This window comes from Cinclus cinclus, chromosome 5, assembly GCF_963662255.1.
Source record: "Cinclus cinclus chromosome 5, bCinCin1.1, whole genome shotgun sequence".
NCBI lineage: Eukaryota > Metazoa > Chordata > Aves > Passeriformes > Cinclidae > Cinclus > Cinclus cinclus.
The window spans coordinates 23,146,778-23,163,979 of NC_085050.1; the positions used below are offsets into that span (position 1 = coordinate 23,146,778).

The 17,202-nt window shown below is 39.2% G+C and overlaps 1 protein-coding gene across 7 annotated transcripts in view; it reads right to left on the reverse strand.

Moving 5' to 3' along the window:
- Positions 1-2,989: 2,989 nt before the first annotated feature.
- Positions 2,990-17,202, reverse strand: part of APBB2 (amyloid beta precursor protein binding family B member 2) — a 90,908-nt gene continuing 76,695 nt past the window's right edge. For 6 of the 7 annotated variants that reach the window (XM_062493478.1, XM_062493476.1, XM_062493472.1 and 3 more), the window contains 6 exons: positions 9,004-9,118; positions 6,446-6,533; positions 5,289-5,372; positions 4,679-4,794; positions 3,731-3,910; positions 2,990-3,157 (listed from right to left, as the gene is read on the reverse strand). In XM_062493478.1, the coding sequence (XP_062349462.1) occupies positions 2,990-3,157; positions 3,731-3,910; positions 4,679-4,794; positions 5,289-5,372; positions 6,446-6,533; positions 9,004-9,118 (751 nt within the window). The remainder of the gene's footprint in view (positions 3,158-3,730; positions 3,911-4,678; positions 4,795-5,288; positions 5,373-6,445; positions 6,534-9,003; positions 9,119-17,202) is intronic. The other variant, XM_062493479.1, reaches the window with a different exon arrangement.

A 17,202-nucleotide genomic window follows, 5' to 3' on the forward strand; every position in this document is an offset into this window, starting at 1 on the left:
TATGGCATCAGACATACAAGGCATAGTGAACATGGCTGCCGGCCTGCAGAATCACTAGGTATTATAAAAAATGCATAGATAACTGAAGGGTTGCTATAGCATCAACTAGAACAGTTGCAGTTGCTCAAACACACACACACACACCCCCATACATACTTTTTTGGCCATGGTAAAAAAAGGGTGTCTGAATATATTGTGAAACAAAAGATAATAGGCTTTGCAATATTAGGCTCTGATTCTGCAAACACCTGGGTATATATTAAATCTTTTGGAGACTAATGAACTCTACTGAAGCAAAAAAGGCCACAAATAGTCAAATCATCAAGCACACTACTTAAATATTTGTAAAATCAACAGCATTTTGTTAACAGACATAAACATCTTAAAACATACACTGGTGAGTGATGTACAGTTTTTCAAATACCTTTCTGTCTTCTCCTCAGTCCTGCCTGCAGTGCACACATTGCTAATGAAAGCTAACCAGATGTTCCTAGCCTTGACAACATGGATATAGAACCTTTACACTGCTGTCTGAAAAGTGTTGGTTTAGTTAAAGAGAGTGTGGATCTCTCCTGGAGAGAATCAGCACTGTGCAGATGCAATGACAAAATTTAATTCTACTGTTTAAAATTAATTCACCGCTGTACAACAGTTGCCAATCCCACATCATAATGTTGTTAGCAGGTACTTTAAAAAGACGCTGTCAAAATATTTAATTTAAAATAAGACTCACTAGCACAATGACAAACAAGGAAATTTATCTCTTAACTTCCCGATCCTACCTAAGGGTACCATGTTAGCCACCACAGTTTGAGAGCAGTCATCCCTGTGAATGTTCAAGACCAGGTTGGGTGGGCAACTTTGTCTGGTGAAAAGTGCCCCCCAACAGGGGTTTGGAACCAGACGACCTCTGAGGTCTCTTCCAAACCAAACAGTTCTGTGATTCTCTGGTAGGAAGTGAGCTTTACACTGCTCCTAACCAGAGGTGACTGAGATCAGTACTGGAATCTATAAAAGCTATATGCAAGATGCCATCCCCATGCTTAGTGATCTGGCTCCATGGTCAGTTCAACCACAAGTACTGCTAAAGGGGTGGGTTTATTTTCACCCCCTCCCCTCCAGCTCTCCCTGTGGACTCAGCATAAGCAGCTTCTCCAGCTGTACAGGCAATAGAGGTGGGGCAAAGGAGGTGGCAAGAGCGTGAGCCTTGAGAGGGGACAGTGTTGCTTCAGTGCCTGAGGTGCAGAATTGTGATCATGAAGAGATCTGAGATCCAGAGAGGATCAGCTCTTCAGAGGGTATTGTAGAAAGCTAAATTTAATTACAGGAGTTGCATAGCCAGCCTTTGCCTGACACTTGCTCATATATCACGCTGAATTTAGTAATGATTTTACTGCATTTTTCAATGCAGAAATTTCTTGAATCATCATTCTTTTCCTGTTGTGTTCCAAAGTTACTTTCCAGGTGGGGTCATTAATTTCTTCAAACAAGGAAATAAAAAAAGAACAGTCTCTTGCACAGTAAAATAAAAAAAGACCTATTGTAGAACTTTGCCAGTGCTCCTTTATCATTGGAGTATGACAAGATTTGCAGATTTGGGAGATAGTTACAGTTTGAAACCTAGCTATAAATGGAGACAAAACATTTTTAACACTAGTTAAACATACTTAATGTTCCATTTCCAAAATTTGTACCAATCTTCATGTTTAGACAGAAGGTGACAAAGGGAGAGACTGAAGATGCATGACTGCATTTCAAAATCAGCCTGAGGTAAAATTTCGAGGGCAATGCTGGGCTGATTTGTGAGGGTCTTCAGGTGTGTAAAGCAAATCTATTAGATGAAGTCTTTGGAGCCAAGCATTGAAATCCAATTGTACTACCTGAAACACTATCCTGTTAAAAAACAGCTCTCTTCTTATTTTGTTACAAGAGCATTAAAAGTAAAATAAATTTCATGAAATTTTGTAAATAACAAGAAATGTAATTGTTCTTCTTCTGGCATGCTTAGTATTCAGCAACAAACTCTGAGGGAAAGGGGGAATTACGCAACCAGACTCTGAACTGAACATTTCATCAAACACTTGTATAAAAAAGGTGTGGAACAGTTTAGTCTCTATAACAGTTGTAAGAGATCAAAATCACTAACTACTACTTTCTTATTCCTGATTGGTTTGAGCCCTCCATGAAACAAACAGTATTTTTAATGAATTAATGCTAGATTTAGGAGAATGAATTTTAACAGCCAGCAGTTGAATTTTTTATATTTAAAGCTGAAAAGCTTCAATGGCTCACCCTGCAACTCAATTACTGAAAATGCTACTGTATTTTTCATCATTGGTTTGGTTTTAAACAAAATTCTTCTGTAAAACCATCATGTGTAACCAGAAGATGACATAATGACGCTACGATTCAAAAACATGTTAGGGAGATTATGAAGTAATTGCTAGACCAATGCTGACAAAGAATTTAAAACTAACAGGTGCAGTTCTGTAAAAAATAAAACTTGGTATTTAATCTACAGTAATTCAATGGTAGCTAATACTTCATACCTATTCCAGTGTTGAAAACAGAGCAAAGTGCTGTAGGATTTAAGATAGGTTTGTGACAAATCCAGCTCAAGAGGGTGAAACTGAACTCAGGCATCATTCACTCCAAGGACTTTAGCATGAGTTCACTGGGAGGGATGTGGCCATATTCTCTTTTTTGTGTGAGTTTAGGTAACGTTCATGTATTTACAAGCAAACAGACCTTCCATTGCCCATGATGTAACTCACTGACAGCAAAAAAATTACTCATGCTTCTTTTCATATCACACGATGGTGGCAAGAATGAGAACATGCTTGTTAAACATTGTTTTGACAGGGGTAAATTCTCTGGAGAGAAAGCATCAGCAACTGAAATGGAAGGTCAGACATCGTCCATTCGTTTTCCCTAGCGTAGCTACTGTTATCTTCAGTCAAATGGGAGGAGAATCCTTTCTCTTATGCAGCTATGGCATCTCAGTGACAGGACGTTTCTGTTTCAAAGTGTCAATGAGAGACAAGACTCCTCTTTTGACATTAGTTGTAACTCTTCTGGTCACCGAGTCTGCAGGAGGTGGGGGCGGCCGAACTTTCTGTGAAGGAGGTCTGGCCACTAAGCACTTCTGATATCGTAACTGCAACGAAGCAAAGCCATTCTGCAATCATTACTGGATCAAATAACTTCACAGACTTTTAAAAGTACACTTTTAGGATTTTCTCATTAAATATAGTCAAACCTCTGTTTTGGCTGTGACAAAAAGCTTAGCTGAAGTTAATGGGAAATTGGTCTGTCAGTGTTCGGGCAGAAACTGTCCATTAGCACACAACAGATATTAAATCATATAAATAACCATTTGAAAACTGAAAAATAAGTTTACTGGGTTCAGGTACTCTTGGAAAAGGATTATTTTCACTACATTATCACTGGATTTCATAACAAAATGTTTTTCTGACATTAGGTCACTTGTGTAGCGAGAGATTTCCAATTTACATAGATGTTGCAAAGGTCAGGAGAGAAAATAATTAAAAGGGCAGTGTTCACTAACCTGGCACTTCAAACATTAAATATATCACAATATTAATTCCTGCTTTTATCTTTCTTTTCTTTGTTTTGAAATTAATATAATTGCAAATTTGAAAAAATGATAATTTATGGAGGCGGTAAAAATCTAAAGTGCTATTAAATGCCTTTGAAGAAGGTCACTTACCATACAAGCAGCCTGAACAGCTTCTGATACATTGCCTGCATTTGGTTCACACCAAAAAACATGGCACTCAAAATGCTGGTTTCCTGTGTCCATAATGAAGGCGAACGTGTGGATGTCTTTGCCTACTCCCATGAAGGACAGGAACCGTACACGACACTCCACCATGACTTCCTCTTCATTCTGGTCATGAATCAAAGGATTGATTGTTGCTACTGGATACTCTGTGGAACTCTCAAATAAGTGGGAGGATATCCTGATACAGTATAGCAATTCCTTCTTATCTATCTGCATAAACCAAGTGTGCTTAGGCCTGAGCTGAATCTCCCCTTCTAGGATTTCACCAGAAAATCAAGGCTTTGAGCATTGCCACAAAATTTAAAAGATTGTACATTTTAGAAGCTGCTTGTTTTCTGAAGAAACAAAACAACATGACTATAATGACTCCAAAACATGCTCCCCTATCACTGGTAGGTTACAGAGATGTTGATTTAGTAGCTCATCAAAAGGCATATATAAAATACTGCATTAGTAAGTCTCACTGTATTAAACTCTATAGAAAATACTCTACATTTTCTTCTGTAACACAGATTTTTATATTACTTTTGGCTTCCATACCAAGAGTAAGGCAAATACATTTTCAATTTAGGACTGCTACTACTTTGAGCTTAATCTACAACAATTTTAGGCTCAAAATTCCTAGAAAGGAAAACAGTGAATTTAAGTATCTAATGAATACTTGTAATAATTTATTTCTGAGAACATGCTTGGAATGATAAAGAGAACTGAAGCTGATTTGAGCAGTAAGAGCCTCTGCAGATTCTGGAAAGAAATAAAATGCAAAATAAGCAAATGAATTTTAGCTTAAATTAACCCTACTAGCATTTCTGTGTTCCTGGTTTTCAACACTCATATTATTTTAACTGTGTTTTAAACAACATTCTGCCTTACTCTTTCATTGATGACTGTGACAGTAGCATCAGCAACGTTCATGGTAACTGGCAACCAGTCATCTTTGCTAGAAGAAGCCATTAGACTTTCAATGGCACTGTTCAGAGTATCCATCCCTAAAAGAGAATAAAATGCAATAGTGAAAAATAATATATATAAAAAATAACATATTTTTAATCTTCACACAGTAGTATAGAAAACAGATTGTTTTGGATTCCTTATTAAAATTAATTTGACTGCGGAAGAAAGTATTGTGAAGTTGTATTTCTCCATCTGGAAAACCTAAACAGGTGCCTCTGTCTTACAAAAAGACAGGATAGCATCTTGTTTAGCTTTTGTACCATTTCAGCTCTCTAGGGTCCTTCTCATTAGAAGCAGAGCTCATATTCAGAGAAAGCCATAGAAAGAAACCCCACCTTCTTGGCAGCTCCCAGAATACCCTATTTGCAAAACACATGTTTATATGATACCCTGAATATTAGATGTCTTTGTGCCTGATTCATGTGACTGAAACAGAAGAGTTTCTACCCTTCAAAAATCATGCACTGGCACTCGACAAGCCATTACAGTTTAAACAAGATACTTTGGAATTCACTTAAATGTTACATACCCACAGGTTTAGCTACAGGTAGCATGCCCAGGTACTGGACATGAAACTTCTGTACCAGTTCTGTCTTTGGTGTTGGGAAATCTACTGCATGGGAACAAAAGTCAATTTCTATTAATCAGCATTCACAGCAGGAAAAAGCACTTTTATTTCATCAATAACATAAAACTGTTTACCCATTAATTGTACTCTGAAGGTATTGCATCGATTAAAAGAAATTTTTATTCCTTCCAATGAGAACAAGCCTCAACAATTTCAAAAGGTATTTTTTGTCTATGCTAAGAATAAAATCACATCATACTGCTGACATATTAAAACACAGAAAATATAGATGAATGCATCACTGAGATGTACAGACCTAAGTTTCACTGCAGTAACTACGTAAAATCTGTAATCTGCTTTTAATACCATCCTTGCTAATATGTTAAACACAGTCTCCAAGTAATCAATACTACTGGAACAGTACACATTACACAGACCACTGCACAAGCTGAGTTATGGATTATAGGAATAAGATATTCAGTACAAACTGGTGGATCTAGAAGCATATAATCTGCTATAAAGCTAACACCAAGTCTATTTGCTCTCCTGGAAACAAAACAGCAGCTACTAAGATATGGCAAATAATGGCACACAAAGAAAACTTCCTTCTACCATGCAGTGAAGTGTGCAGAAGCTGGAAGACAACCTACTTGCACCCTTGCCTCAGAAGTTGCTAAAATAGATGCTGAAAGCTAGGAGGAATACTCCCATGGCTCTTCTGAATCCAAGTGAGTGACTGGAGTATATTCTGGTTTTAAGGAAGATTTGGCCAACTGGTGCAGTGTCAAGTTGGGAGGTATTTCGATTAGAAAAAGACAATATCCTGAGTAGCCACAAATAAGTAAGACTGTGTTTGAAACACTTGCATTTCAAAATAAAAGAGGAAATGCACAAGTTGACAGAACTGAGCAGGACTCCATAGCTGTCAACATAATCACGAAAAATACTTGAAGTAATACAAGAACAGGTTATGATCAGTCAGATACATTAATTAAAAAGCAGGAATACACTCCTAACTTCTCCATCCAGCATGCTCCATTTTTGTCAAAATCTGCATCAGAAACAAAACTTAGCTAAAACAGGACTATCCTGAGGATATTAGCTGTAACACACAGTACCTTGCAGAGGAACATCAAGGGTGACATTTGTCCTGTCTTGCAATGAGCTGCAAGCCATAGCTTTAGCATTCTTCCGTTCAGCCATAATCTGAAGAAGATAGTAATAATACAGCATTTAAAAAATAAATATATATATATAGTACAGCAGCAACTACAAATCTATTACAACCCTATTTCTGAAATCTGAAGTAAGTCAGAAGGTACGTGGCTAAGCAGGTTATTCTTTTTTAATAACAACTTTAATTTTACTCCACTTTATTCATCATTCCTTGACTACATAAAGAACTTAAGTGATGTCCAAGGCTAGATGAAAGAGAGGTTGAGGAGGAAAAAAGTGTAATCATTTTTATCAAAAGCAAAATTACAGTGAGGAGTAATATAGCAAGAAACATAAATATTTAACACACACAGAAGAGTACTCTTTATGCATGTTCCTCTCTGAACTATCTTCTGCTGTGTATTTTTTTTCCTCCATTTTTATGTTTAATCTGGAATTAAAAATCCCATGCAAAATACAACATATTGTTCCTTCAAAATGTGTAGTACTAGCAAAAGTATATATAAACACTTTGGATGGCTATTCCCTACAAATATATGACTGAGACCAGATCCAGGGAAGCTGACAGAGGTTTTACAAAGCTCATATATGAACCATAGCTATCTGCTTCTTTATGTTACAACTGTTCATTGTAATTAAGCTATAAAGATACCTGGTCTTTACAGCAGATCACGCTTGGTCTGAAAATGCTTCTAGCAAACTTCTCTCCTCTGCTCCCTCTATATTTTTTTTTAGGTTTTAAATTCTGAAAGTATTTTCAGTTGCAGGGTCACATGGGAATATTTCTGCCCCCTCTGATGAAAAATTATACACACTATCTTAGGAAGAACCCTGACTCAGTAAAGAGGTACAGCATGTCAGCAGAAGCCAAGTGCTTCCCTGAATCAGGATTACATCTATTGCTGAGTTAACTGTGTTGCTATTAGCTATGGTTTGAAATGCCCAGTTGTTCTCCTATCCAAAATTAATGTCAGAAGTTTCATGTCATAGTTACTTATGTGACAGCTCTCTTCCCTTTCTGATATTCCTGTGTAAAACTACCATGGCATTTACTCAGTGTTGACCTTACTGGATAAAAGCAGCAGTAGTAAGGCCTGTGTAGAACATTCTTCCCTGCTAGAATTTCTGGAAATACCTGTGTGAACTGGAGAGTCGGAGGAGAACTAGGAAGAATATAACAGGTCTCCAGTCAGCCACTGCTGCAGTGCTGGTGTTAAAATTCACCAAGCACAGCCTGCAGCTCCTTGGCCAACCTGAGCAGCTCCCCAAGTGCTACCACTGGCACCCTCTCTGGAGCCCAAACCCACACAAACCTGCCAGGCTTTGCACAGCTGCTGGGCTACCTTCTGCCTCAGGCATAACTCTGCTGCCCAGAGGGTTGCAGTAATGCACACTGTGATAAGGCTCACATTGCTTGCATGGACCACAAACAAATTCAATACCACATCTTCAGTGTTGCAAAAATGAACAATTTTTAGACTACACAACTGACTACAGAGGAGGGTTTGGCATCACTGATTCCATTCACTAACATGAAGACAAAATGTAAAAAGCAAATAACAGTCATAAAGCAGAATTTTAAAACCTGAAGGTTTCCTAGTATTTCTAGAAGAGGTGTGACTCATGAGGACAGACAAGTCACACAGGGATAACTGATAAGGTTACTCACACCCACAGCCCACTTTTTATGTGATGCAAACTAAGATGTTTTAAGGAAAACCAAAATGAGCAGTGTAATATTTTTAAAAAGGGGGATGCAGTCTCAAGTCCACCACAGCTCAATAAAAGAATAAAAAAAGAGTTTCAAGTAGATTAGCTTAACTTCTTCTTTATAAAGCCTTTCAGATTGCCCACTGTAAAAGATGTGCTGCACTGTTACTGCTGCATGAAATGACTGTATAGAGGACACTCATGAACAGATCATCCAAGAAAACCAAAATTAATAACCAGGGAATGGTGTCAAATCTGTAAGGCAGAATGACTGAAAAGAATAGTCCTCCCCAGTATTATGGACCACACTATCAGAGCAGGAACTAAAATCTTTTAATACACATAACTGGAGTACCTTAAACACCTTCGCCCTCATGATTTTTTAAAATACAGTTAGCAACTATTTTCCTCTATGTCCTGCAGGATAGTGCCATGGAATAAAACCATTCAAACAAGGTCTGACTTATTTATGGAGTTTAACATCGTTGTTTATTATTAATTGAACCTTTGTGTTCTTTTTCCATTTTGAACTTGCAGCTTCTTTATTATTCAGAAAAGCCTTTGGTCTCTATACACACTTGTCAAATCAAAAGCACATATCATCCTCCTCAAATCTAAATGCCCACTCTCCCATAATTCCCATCCATTTGTGTCCTTTCCCTTACAAATTCTCTACACTGTTTCTCATTGCCAGTTACATGAACAAAACTAACACTGCATACAACTGCTGATTACATAAGGCTCAGGGACCTCTGAATAGACAAATGCAGCTGATTTTAAATCCACTTGCCTTTGAGCAGATTTCGTGTAAACTTGTGGCAATGGCTTTAGCAGGTGTGTCACATCGGAACACATGACATTTCAGAATTCTTGTGTCTTTGTCTCTTGCCACGTAAGCAAAATCTCTGTGTAAACAAGATAAATGGACACATTAGAAACATGCAAGACAAATTTGATGACATTAGAAACAGTAATATTTCCAAAGCTGCAAGTCCTACTTCAGTTTAACATGTGTATGTCTCAGCTCTCAAGGTATAAAATACATGCCTTCAACAAAGCAGGTTTACAAATGTAATAAACTGTTTACCCATGAAACACGTATCTAAGATTTGGTGCTTAATCTATATAATTCAAAAGCTCATTATGGTTTCCTAACCGTGCAACTTACTCAAGTTACAACCCATAATCCAAATGCAACTGTAAGTAAACAGGAAAATTTACTCAAATATGTTATTGAAGGTGAATTAGAGAGAGAACTACATATTAAGACAGAAAACACACGCAGCTCTTAACTGCTAAAAAAACCCCAAGAAACAGCATTCAACACTGTAGTCAGAGAAAAACTGTATTTCAAAGGACTCTATAAAGTATTTAAAATATGCAGATAGTAATTAGAGATCTGGTTGCAGAAGGGAGATGTGAACCTGCTGAGCTTTGCTCACACTAATTGCCCTAAATTTCTGACCTTATTTTTTCCAAAGTTAAATAAAGCTGCCCTACGAAAGAGATATTTGCACTGTACTGACTAGTCACCACAGCACAGTTTAGCTTTCTAGCATGGATGAAGGAAGTGCCATGACTAGGTTTGTTTGTTCTCAGGCTGCTTAAGAGCTGGAGCTTTTCTGAAACAGTCAGCAATACATACTGAGCCAGGAAGAAGCCTGACTTTGCCCAGCTGCCAGCCTTGCTATACCAGATTCTCTGTTCACTGGTCTTGTACCTCTGCTTTTTCATGTTCTCCAAGCAACCACAGCTCATTCCTACTTTGTGACCCTCTTGCTACCTTCAGATTTCTCTGGGACTTTGTTCCAGCCTCTTATGCCTGAAGTCTCTTTTCAGTGCCTTTCTGCTTTACACATAAATATTTACCAGAAAAGCTCATAGTGGTGAAGAGATAGGAGGGATACTCCTAAGCCACAGGCCTATACTTTAGTATAAATGAAATTATGTCTATATATAAAAGTCTGCAAATATTCTGGGCAGGGTTTAATGTAGCATGGATGGCCAATTTTAAAATTCATATTAAATGCCCAGTGAATTGAAGAATTTTACACTGAAACTATCCAGGGAGAATCAGAGACTGTGGCAAATGGATTGCTGGCCTTCCTGCTCTGTACAAGATACAGACACTGTCCTGCAGTTAAGTACTGTACCTGTATCCAACTGAACAGCAGATTTTGCTCTTCATGAGCCCTTGCAATATAAGGGCTGCTCAGTAACAGATACAGGTGGTTGCTCCATCTAAGTGCTTTGCAACCTGAAGCCTGATGAATTTTATTTTAAAAAACCCAAGCCACACAAAACCATCAGAGCATGAGATCTGAAAGCAATTCCACATGACAGAACCGTGCAGAAACACAGTGAAGCTGGAGGCCCCTCTCCATCTCGCTGCATCAAACCTGCCATGGCACAAATGAGGGCCCAGCAGGGACAGGAGGCAGTGGGGCAGAACGTGGAATGTGCTGCCACCTGAACCCTTCCTGCACAAGGAATGCAGTCCATGGGCTGCACTGGCTCTCACTGGCTGCAGTGCTGCCCTGACAGCATGTAAGACACAGGCATCCTTTGGGACAGTGTTTTTACCCAACTGATGGTGACCTGCAGGAAAAATCACAAAGCAATAATCCAGGAAGGTGCTGTCTCTTACGGAAGATGCCCCAAGGTTTCCTCCCCAAGTCACTCAGCCACAAGAGCCTTTTGGCACATTGTTCCCTTTTTCTGCACTGCTAGTTGCTGAGTTTCAGCTGGAATCTTGCTCTTGGAAAAAGACTGATGCTTTTGGCTCATCTGAACAATGTGCCAAGCCTTGCTTTATAATGGTTTCCTCCTCGCTTAATGCATCAAATGCAAGCTGAAGACTCCTAGATGGACTCAAAGAGAAGAGGTTATGGATCACCTGTAGCCTATGAAAAATTAGCAGCTATGGGGAACAAACATGAAATGAGGTACCATAAAAAACCCCACAGGGTTGGTGGTGGGTGCTGGGAAGGAGCTGCCAGGACCACCTGGCCCACGCCTCAGTTCCACAAATGCTGCCTCAGTACCTCAGTGCTGCATGCAAGACTTGTGTCCTGCCTCTCCAGCCCTTGGTCCTGCAGTTTCTGTAAATCTTTCTGCTTGTAACAGTATGCAACCACAAACAAGGCTGTGTAAAACAATTACAGAAGAAAATGACACACCAGCCTGTACATCAGTTTCAAGGACTGAGAGCTAATAAAACCCTTGTGGTGCTGTTGTAGACTCACACACTAGTGGTTCACTGTAAGTACCTGAACAGCTTGAACAAAGTAAATCAGATAATTACATTCATGGACTGTGAATACGCCTAAAGCTTTAGATGATCAGGGTCTGCATCTACCAAGACAAAGTATGAAATGTGAATTCTTCCAAACCTATGGTACCATATCATATTCAACCCTGCCAGCACCATCTGTTTTCAAACCATCAATCAAAATTAGCACACAGACTGATGTCATTAATCCATGGAAGTCACCTAGATGCCTGTGTGCTTGCAGGAGTGGCTCTACATGGCAGCCCAGCAGCCAAGAACTGGAGATGGGGTACCAGCTGCTGGCAGCTGGCTCCTCCACTGCCAGCAGAAGCCTTGCAGCCTTGCTTCAGGCATTTCTAGGCATCTGGAAAACAGAGTTCCACAGTGCCTCTTGGAGAAGAAAGGTATGGATTTCAGTAATTCCTACAGCAACAATAAAATTTATGGAAACTTTTGTGTTTCCCTACATAGGATCACAATGGAACTGCTGCTTTTCTGTCCAAAGCCTTGAATCCCAAGTAAGCCAGAAGACCAGTCTCTGATTCTTCTTCCACTTCAGATCCCTTCCAGGTTGCTTAATCTATAAACTTTCATTTGACTGCAGCTCACTTGAAGCTGATTAACATTTAAGTGAGATTTATGTGCAACAGGCCCCTGGGATAATGAAGAAGTGCTGAGCAACGTGTTTGCAATACAAATTTATAGAAAAAGGCAAATGCATCCTCTTACCACTCCCCTATCTTTACATTCTGCTAGAGAAACAAGTGAAAAAAGAAATTAAAAAGCCATTACAAAGCCCACAGCTGGATAGAGAGCTAGCACAGGGTTAACAGTGCATCTCATCCAGCTGGAGGAATCTGTCTCCATAGGGTGTGTGAGCACATGAAATCAGTGGGATCTGAATGACAGCTCCTAGTAAAATTTCATTCATGTCAGTGGGGAGAGCAGCAATGTGTTTAGTGGGAGAATGATGTTACAAAAAAAGCTGTACACTCTTGAAAAATTCTTTGAAGTGCAACACTTCAGTTGATACAGGATTATAGAGAAGTACCACATAGAAGGAAATTTTAAATTTTTTTAATCATTTGCACATGTACTATGTAATCCATTAATAACTTTCCAGTTACAGGAACTAGATATAAATCAGTATTCTGGACAAAAGCTTGAAAAAACAGAAAAATAGACAAGAATCACTTTGTGCAAGAGTGATTAAGTCTGGTTCTGTTGAATAGTCTAAAATTTAGTAGTAGTTTATTTTGAAAGAATACAGAACTAGAGAAAGACTTTTTAAAAAGCAATTTTGAGAGCTGAAAAGACAATGTAAGGTGCTAAGTAGAAGGGACTTGAATTTTTATTTGCTCTTTTACTCTCTTTAATTGGCAAATGTCTACAGTCATTGACTAAACCTTAGATAGTAATACCTATTTAACACCTGGATAAGCATCACTTAGCTGCTCAACCTTGGATGAATATAATCACATTAAAAGCAATTTATGCTAATGCTGTCCTGTTTGAGTAGCAGTTATAACCATTTGCCACTATTAGGCTAAAGTCCCAGGAGGCATCCCAATTAAGTACAGCCTAAAAGAGTGGCATATCCTCCATTACCTTCTCACATTAAACTTATTTCTTCAAATGACTGCAAAAGAATGTAGAATTGCACAAAATCTTTTTTTTTTTTTTTTTTTTTTTTTGTTTTTGGTTAAGAATCCCTAACATCCTAGCCATAAAGTATGAAATAAAAATTTTTACTTTTCTCAATAAAATTAAATTGCTGCTATTTAAAACACCTACATTGAAATGATAGACATGGAGGAAAATATACATGTATTTCCAGATTTATGCATTACAAATTGTAACAAGAATCCTTGAACCAGAAAATTACATTCTCTGGGTTTGTCATAAATTGATTGAAATTCATCCAGAATAGCCAACAGAAGATGGTTTCTCTGTACTGGTGTATAGACTTCTGCAACTGCAGGGTCACAGAACAGATATGCTAGGCTGTGGGGAAACCATCTCCTGAGTCTGTAACTTTCAGGCTTCACTTTGCTTTCCTGAAAATAGCTCACCAGAGACTTATGAAAGCAGGAAAAAAAAGGGGGAGAGCAGCCACTACTATACAGAGCAGGGTCAGAGGCACCTGGCAGGGGGCTGCCATTCACTGCCAAGACTTGAACGCCCATGGGAGCAGAGGAGGAACAAAGCAAGAGAAGGGAGAGGAGGCACATGAGAAAAGCAGGTAAAATACAATGCCATCAAGGCCATCCTTGGGTGGGGTTTTTCCATGACACACAAATATTCTACTATGAATGGCAGAGAAGATGAGGTGCAAGAAACCCTGCAGTAATATGCATGTTAGAAATTACAAATTCTCTGGATTAACATTTCAGGCTTTTTATCCAGACTCTTACTCACACAGGAGAAAGGAGAATGGCTTACAGATGAAATAATCTTTGTGATTCTGTTCTGTTCACTTGTCTTTTAATTATGGTCACACCAAGGAACTTGCAAAGTTAGGGAGAAAAATCCAAAGGTAAGAAAATGACAACTAGATTAAACAAGCAGCATTCACAAATGCTGCAAAATCTGTTTGTAAATGATCTGCTGAAGATCTTTCATCTACTAGATACCAGACAGATACCAAGTGAAACCACTTCCCTTCCACCTGTTCCAAATGGAACTCATAGCTCCTTCTCCAGGTGAATATACACCCAACACTTTGGAACCAAATCCTGGAGGAGGAGGAGAAGGAAGAAAAATAACTATTCCCAAGAGTTTTCTCCTTCCCATTTCTCTTAAAAATATCTATCCTTCTCTCCTCAGTGATAAGAGCTGGAAGTGATGTGGGGGAGAAAGAATTTTCCCAGTGTTTCTGACAGTTGCTGGAAATCCTAAACATACATGAAAGCCTTCAATTTTTCTTCACTCCAAGCATTTCACCTCACAGAACTCCTCTACCTCTTTAGCTGCTCTCCAGCTACAACCCAAAATGGCACACTTGGCCACCAGGACACTACCCTGGGTGATGAATTTTGGATCCAAATAGTTAAAATGCCCTCCCCAAGAAGAGATTAGGAGACTTTTCTTATTTTATTTTTTACACAATTTGAAAATGGATTTCCTTGCAGCAAAACATCAGCTCTGCATTTTAATAATTTCTCTTCAAATGGTCTGGTATTGACAGCTTGTTTTTCTAATTCAAACATGAAGTTTGTAGGGCAAATTATCCCCTGCTGAAAGGCTGTTTGCTTCATTCCTTGGTAATGTAATTTGCTCCCTCTGAAGGAGGAGCTATGGCTACTTTGTGTGATACTTGGAAGCTTTAATCTGGCAGCCCTAAAACTCACAGTTGCCAGTTTTTCTTTGATGTCTTATCATTGCCACAGTTCTGCATGCTTCCAAAATTTGTTATAAACCCTCTCAAGAGTTGATACGTCTGATACCCAGCTCAGCCCTTCAGAGCACAGCACTTCCAAGCCTGAAAACATTTGTGTGACTTTCAACTCTTATTTCCTTCCTGCAGCCTGATGCTTAGGCAGCTGCAAAAGCCAGTCCCCCAGATGGGCTTTCCAGGTCTCAGTGCTGCCCACCACCTTCCCCTGTGTGGAGGGGACAGGAGTCCTGTCAGCCTTGCCACCACTGCCTCACTGGCATGAAAGGTGGCTCTGACATGGTACAAATTATTTCCTTCTCTCCTACTAAGCGTTTCATTCTACTCCTGCAAAGGGCCACAGGTTTACATCAACCGGAGTCACGTCAAAGTGCATTCTCCAGATCCATGAGCTCTGTTAGCACAGTGACAGCAGTGCAGACTGTACAGCCTAAATATTTGTCCTATGCTGGCCCCCATTCCCAGCCTCACCTCACAATCATATGGCCAAAGCACCACCATCCTGCAAGGAGGACAGTCTGTCACGCGTGCCATGGTCACCACCAAGGGGTTGCCCTGGGAACTCGGCTCCTGAAGGACTGGCAGCCCAAGGAGCCCCAGCTAACAAAAGGTTTGTCGCATCCAGCTGGTGCCTGGGGGTCAGACAGGGCTTAGCTGCTCACCAGCTGCTAGACAGGCATGGCAAACTGAAAAGTCAATCAGTAGCTAGACCTCTGCTTGCTTTATAAATGGATTTAACCAAAGACAGAGCTTCTGGGACAGATCATGTGGAAAATCACTGGCGACTGTGTTGGTCAACACAAATTTTTCAGGGTGTTTTGTTGGGTTTTTTCCTTAACTACTTCACAGTATTTTTGAAATTTCCATGGGCAGGGACCTGCCTTCCTACCCTGTGCAGCAGTTTTCAAAGAAAAGGCACACAAATTAGGTAGTTTGTCAAGGCCATTATAGTTGCAGCTTGTCCCTTGCAGCATTGTAAAGTGGTGGTTTAACTCCTCAGGATGGCCAGTGTGATGAATCCTGAATTTCTTCTAAGTAAATGAATGTGTTATTATGCCTGTGAACCTCTGAACAGCCTGTTTGCAGCAGATCCTGTAAATTTGACTTTGACAAATTAGTATTTAGATATTTTTGACAATGCTTCTGTCTTCCAGATCTAACTGGAAGACAGAAGCATTGTCAAAAATATCTAAATATATCTTCCAGATCTAACTGGAAGACAGAGGCTTTTGTTTAAAAGGAATATTTTAAGATTTAATAAAGAAATACATCAAGTTGAGATGCTCAAAGCACTATAACAGATTTAACTGAAGACAGCAGACTACACCAGAATAGTTAATCTCTCCAGTGTAATTTGTTTTATAAGCAAGGCTTCCTAGTTCCCCTTTGCTCCTTATTATTCAGACAGAGAACACAGCAGTTGTGCACAGACACTACACACAAATGTGCACTTTTGCCAGTGCTAGGCTGGAAGGATCATCACTCTCCACATGCATAAAACCTACATTAGACTGCAAAACCATCATCAAGAAAGTTCAAATATTTCCCTAGGCCAACACTGCCTGAAGAATTGATTAAAAAAAAAAGTCAGGCCTGTAAACCATTCTCATTATATTCCACAAAGCAAACATGAGGAATAGTCTGCATCTCTAAACCACATTCCTTCCACCCAGTCCCACTTTCAAGTTCTTGCAATTTAAAAGAGCAAACAAACCCCAGATCTCATCTGAGGGATGCAATTCTATTGCTAAGAGCCTTTGGAGTGGCTGCAGCCCTTGTGCTGCAAAGCACCTGACTACAATGCCTTACTGTCTGTGCTCCCATGAAACAGGAAGCATTGTAGAGAATTCCAAACGATCCCTTTGTACATCCAAACAAATCAAACATACTGGGGACAACTTTTCTTCAAACTTAAAATACAAGCAAGTAACCCAGACAGACCCAAAACAAATACCAAAGATATAAAATAAATGTTTTACTTTTTCAAATCTCACTAAACTTAGCTCTGAAATCACCTGTTCTCAGTATCAGATTTTTTCACTCTTTTAAATAAAAGCTGGGATTTTAACACTACTGCCTTGCATTTCAGACTCCAGAGAACATCATCATCTGAATTTAAATCCCAAGACCAGAAGAAAATACTAAAACCCACTGCACCACATGATTTTAAACTGTTCTTAGAGGGTTTGGGACCTGAGGGAAAAAAATTCAAACAACCAACAGCCAGTATCAATTGGGTAATTCTGTTAAAAGCAAATTGAAAAGGTGACAGATACAAATTTACTCATGTAAGCTGAACTTCTGTTCGCTGATACAAGCAAACC